Source organism: Condylura cristata, unplaced genomic scaffold (assembly GCF_000260355.1).
Source record: "Condylura cristata isolate star-nosed mole 26May11 unplaced genomic scaffold, ConCri1.0 scaffold00005, whole genome shotgun sequence".
Lineage (NCBI taxonomy): Eukaryota > Metazoa > Chordata > Mammalia > Eulipotyphla > Talpidae > Condylura > Condylura cristata.
This window is the reverse complement of record NW_004567106.1, coordinates 67,220,650-67,225,995: the sequence shown is the minus strand read 5'-3', so window position 1 is coordinate 67,225,995 and position 5,346 is coordinate 67,220,650. Positions and strand designations below refer to the sequence as shown.

Here is a 5,346-nt window from a genome sequence, read left to right as displayed (position 1 = left end):
TTTTTTTTTTAAGTTGCGGTAACATGGGTTTGCAACACTATATATGATTTAGGGGAGCAGATTTCCCACCTGTTCAGATGTGGGTCGCCATACCATGAAGACACCCATGGTCCTCCACTGAAGACAATTGGGCGAAGGCTCTCTTTTCTCCACACCTTTACCAACAGTTGATGTTTCTGGATTTTTTGATCCAGGCCATTCTCACAGAAGTGAGGTGTCATCTCACTGTGACTTTGAGGTGCATTCTCCTGGATATAAGTAATTCTGAACACTTTTTCATGGGCCTGTTGGCCCGTGTTCATCTTCTTTGAAGAAATGTCTGTTACTCTTTTGAACATTCTCTTTCTTTAGTGGTTTATTTATTTATATATACAAGAACTGGGGTACAGGCCAAAGGTGGTGGAGGGGTGGGAGGACTCCCCAGAGACAGAACAGGCAGACTGACTGCTGAGGGGAGCAGCGGATCACACAGGAGAGGTCTGCCTCACCGTGTGGTCAGCTCCCTGGCCGGGACGGAACTGGTGCCGTGCCTCAGTGGCTGCGACAGCCTCACAGCACTGTACTTTAACCCCTTGCACCACCAGGGAAGGCTCCTTGAGAACATTCTTTCTGGCCACCTCTGAGTTGGTAAATACTGCCCTGATGTCCTGCCTCTCTCCCCTGGCATCTCTCCCCTCTGTTAGCCTCTCCCAGAACCCCCTTCCTGTTCTAGTCTGCAACTTGAAGAACAGAGAGGATACCTCTCCTTCCTCCCTCAGTGGCCCCTCTTCTCAGGCTTCCTCTCATCCCTCCTGCCCTTCTTTCCTCTCCAGCCCCAACTAGAGTCTAGGGCCTGCAGGAGCAGGCCGGGTGGGCTGTGGGGAGGAGGGGACGGTCCTGAGTCTCCACTTCACACTGCCCACTGCCGTCCAGCCAGCCGCAGCAGACCCTCCCGACCAAGACCACCTCTTCCCTCCCTCCCTCCCTCTAGTGTCCTTGGAGCTCAGACGCCCCTGCCCCCTCCCAGTCCTTGTCTGCCCTGGGTTCCATCGCTGTGGAGTTGGAAGAGGGGGAGATGTGTAAAAGGAGCAGGAAGTCATCCCATCCTAAGCCCTTTGGAAGCCTGAAATCAGAAGCTGGAAAGGGCTGTTTCCCCTGGAGAGGGCCTGGGGAGTTGCCACGGGGCCAGCGGGAGCTGTGGGCCTGGCCTTATGTCTGCTGGAGCTGTGATGGCAGAGACTCCTGAGGGAACAAAGCTCTGCACCCCCAAGCCCCTTGGCACAGGAAAGAGGCTCCACATTCCAGGTCATTCTGATGAGTGGTCACTGAAGGGGCAAGGGAAAAAATCAGAGCGTAAGCCCCACTTCCTAGTGGGGTCCTGGGCTCCTGATGCCTGCTTGCAGGTCAGGGTGGAGGCCGCAGCCACACCAGCCGCCTGCAGGGGGCCTCTGTCCCTGGGAGATCAGTGAGCTATGCGTGAGCACAGATGGCTCAGAGCTGCAGGCCTGGGAGGCAGCGTCCACCTTCCTGACCCCAGGGGGCAGATGGACCCGACAGAGCCAGAGCCGGGAGGTCGGGCTCCCTCTCGGGAGAAGGTGCGAGAAGGGGGGCTAGAGAGCTCCTGGGAGCCAGGACCACGTGGCACATCTCTGAAATCACCTGCCTGGCCACATGAACTCTTTCTTGGAAGGTGTTTGTTGAACAGAAAATAGAATTTCATGGACCAGCTCCTTTTACAGGTTTCCCAAGACAGTTATTGCACAAGATCGGGCAATTATAAGAGTAATAAAAGCTTTTATAAACCTTATGATTGATGCAGAGCGAGTTTATAGGAGCAGCTTGTCTCCCAAGCAAGGTTCGTCTTTCCTGTGGCAGTAGGTAGCAGATGGACTTGTTTCCAGGCACTAAAATGGCGGGGCCCTTTCACCAACAGGGCTGTTTGAGGTCCGAGCCCAGGAGTACCTGGAGACGCTCCCCAGCGGGGAGCACAGCGGAGTCAATAAATTCCTCAAGGGACTAGGTAAGGCCCCGCTCACAGCCCTGTCCCCAAGGTGTCAAAGGAGCCGTGTGTGTCCCCTCTGTTTCCCCGGCCCTTGCTGTCGTCCTGCCCCCTCCCGCTCTTCAGCCTTCTGGGAGTTGAGCGTAACAGGCATAAGCTTTCTGACAGAAAGGCCTGGACCAGTCTCCAGGCCCCCTGAAATTGGACATGTAAGGCTTGTAAGGATCCTGGCCTAGAAGCCATGATCAGTACAAAAAATACCTTTCCTGGAGAAGGGAGGGCAAAGAAGAAAGCAGAAAACAGGAGAAGGGACAGAACCCGGACGGTAAACCTGTGGTGATGAGGCCCACAGGGAGGAACAAATGATGTCTCCCCACAACCTGCCCTACACACACATCCCCCCGCACACCACACCCCCGCCACACCACACACAACGTACCCCACACAACCCCACACCCCACATGCACAGCCCCCACAACCACCCCATACATACACCCCACATGCACCCCCACAACCCCTATCCACATTCCCACACACAACCCCACACATACCACACACACACCACACACACCACACACCCCCCTGCACACACATCACAAACCCCTCATACACACCACACACACCACACACACACACCACACACACGCATCACACACCCCCCATACACACCACACACACCCCCTACACATACGCACACACACGCCGCCAGGAGTTTTTGCCTCACTTGGCTCCTCAGGGTTTGCTCTTCAGAAGCAGGCCTCCTCCACAGCTCTGACCCTCATCCCTCATTCCCTCCCCAGATGAGGGAAGGGGAAGTGAATTCCCCTTGCCTGGGAAGGTACATGAGGCACTGTGGGGGGGGGGTGACCCTAGGAAATGTCTCTCCCCAACCTCTGCGGAGCACCGGGGCGAGCCTCTGGGCCTGTGGGGGCAGGCCACAGCTGTCCACACCGTGCCCGGGAGGAAGAGAGCCGGGTTCAGCTCAGTCCCCGTCCTCTTGGCGACATCTCCTCTTCTTCTTTTAGGCAATAAAATGAAGTTTCTCCACAAGAAATAACCCTCAGCTCACCCTCAAGGGAAAACTTCCTCTTGGTGCAACCACTGTTTTAGGAGCATTTCTGATGGCCCCTCTGAAACGCTGGCCTCGGCCTCCCCGGTGCTGCGCCATGGCTGATGGCTTCCCGCCACGCAGCCCCGCCAGAGCCGCCTGGAGGTGCCGCTGCCTCTGAACAGCACTGAAGGGGACCGGAGGCCCACGTCAGATGGATGGTTTTGGTCGTTGGCTTTTGGATTCTTGGTATTTTTAATCGTAGATATTAAAAAAGGAAACGTATTTGGGTTTTTTTTTATTATGCCAGGGCTAAGAGAAACCTCCCCTGCCTCTGTCATATGTTTTCCTTGGCTCATCCTGCCTGGCAGCTGGACTGTGCAGCCCAGTGGAAAGGGGGGGGGAGGGTCAGCCAGCAGGGGCCCAGTCAAGTGTTCCTCTGGACAAAGCTGGGAACAGGCGGGGTGCTGGTGCGGCACCCCCAGCTCCGGGACTGGAGCCCTCTTGGGAAAGGATTGGCCTGTGGCGGAGTGGAGCCAGGTCTGGGGCTGAAGGCAGAAGGGGAACCTGAGGGAAGTGGTTTCGCTGGGGGAGCCTGGCCTGCGGGCGGACGGGCGGGCCAGCCGGTGATGCCTTCTGCTGGCCACGCACCTCTTCAGACCTGCCTCTCAGAAGCCACGCTCCGTCCAGGGCACACACCGAAAGTGGACATCCCGTGTTCAGATCTCCCCGAAAATGCTCGTGGGGCCTGAAGGCTGATGGTGCTGCCTGGGCGCCCTGAACTACGCCAGCCAGGCCTCGGTGCCCTTCCCACCTGCAGGGAGGAAACCTGCCCGTCTCCGGTGGGGCCAGAGCAGCGGACATGACCCCTGCGTGCAGGCTCACCGACTTGCACTGCTGATGTTAACACGAGGGAGGGAGGGAGCAGCCGAACTCGGGGACCCATCAAGCACTTGACTCCCCTGAGCAAGAGCAGAAAGGTGCAGGGGGAACTTCCGAGGCTGGGAGCTGGGAGAGAGCACAGAGGTGCAGCACCCGCTGGTTCTGCCACCGCCACGCGCCACACTGAGGAGCCCCTCTGGATGGAACCAGCCACCCCGAGATGCACAGAGGAGTAAGCTCTGACCTGGCCACAGGCCAGGAGTCTCTGCTGCCCGACAGGGTCTCCTCTTCTAGGAGCTGGGAGCAAGGGCTTTTCTGAGGAAAAAAGGAGAACGAGGCAGGGGCCGAGGTCCCAATCTACATCAGGGTTTCTCAGCCGGGGCCTTGGGGTACCCCTCTCTTGTATCCAGGATTTGTTATATCCATTCATTTTTCAGGGGCAAGGGTTCATCGTTTACATCGGATTCTCAAGCCAGCGCAACGCCCCCCCAAAATGGTAGGACCCAGGCTACATAAAAGTGAACCTAGGGGGGTGTGGCTGAGGGTTGGGGAGACCACTGAAAGAGAATCTCTGAGGGTGGGGCTCAGGAATTTGTGTCTAACACACTCCTCAGATTAGTTAACTTTATAAATACCAATATTATGCATATTTTTCTATTGCCCAGAGATGATCACTCTTAATATTTTGGAATATACTTTCTTTTCTAACTTATTTCATGTTATATTGTTTACTTAACATTTCCAAGTGAATAAATATACATCCTTACCCACATTTCTAGTGATTGGCTAATATTTTAATTGGGAGCTGTCTGGAATGTTGTCTGACCAACCCTCTCTGCTAATTCATGCAGGATCTCTCCAGTTGGTTTTTTTTCTTTCTTTCTTTTTAAGGTTTTATTTATTTATGCATACAAGAACTGGGGCACAGGCCAGAGGTGCAGGGGGAGAGAGGACTCACCAGAGACAGAGTGGGGAGCAGAACAGGCCAACTGAAGAAGTACACTGCTGAGGGGAGCAGCAGGGAGACAGGAGAGGTCTGCTGTGCCCTGTGGGTCAGCTCCCTGGCCAGGGGTTGAGCTTGTGCTCAGTGGCCATGGATAGCTTCACAGTGCTGTGTTTTTTAACACCTTGTACCACCAGGGAGGGCCCAGGATCTCTCCAGTTTTAACATCATAAAGAACACTGAGAAAAACGTCTTTGCATCTTAGCACATTGGCCCACTTTCATTTTGGCTTCAAGTAAATTCTACAACAGAAAAGTGCTCAGATCACGCCTCCACAACCTGAGAAAACTCCACCCACGGTCACATCCCAGTCAAGAACATCGTCACTCCCACCTGACTCAGCCGAGTTTTAAACTAAATCAGCTAACAGATGTCTGCAAAGTGACAGGCCAGGGAATGTCCGAGGCAAGAAAGCAAACAGCCGTATTGCTTGGT

At 55.0% G+C, this 5,346-nt stretch overlaps 1 protein-coding gene across 1 annotated transcript in view; it reads left to right on the top strand.

Moving 5' to 3' along the window:
* DENND2A (DENN/MADD domain containing 2A) overlaps nt 1–4,664 on the top strand; it is a 49,857-nt gene extending 45,193 nt beyond the window's left edge. The window contains exons 20-21 of the mRNA XM_012720958.1: nt 1,913–1,999; nt 3,004–4,664. Of these exons, the coding sequence (XP_012576412.1) occupies nt 1,913–1,999; nt 3,004–3,035 (119 nt within the window). The 3' untranslated portion in view covers nt 3,036–4,664. The remainder of the gene's footprint in view (nt 1–1,912; nt 2,000–3,003) is intronic.
* The last annotated feature ends 682 nt before the right edge of the window (nt 4,665–5,346 follow it).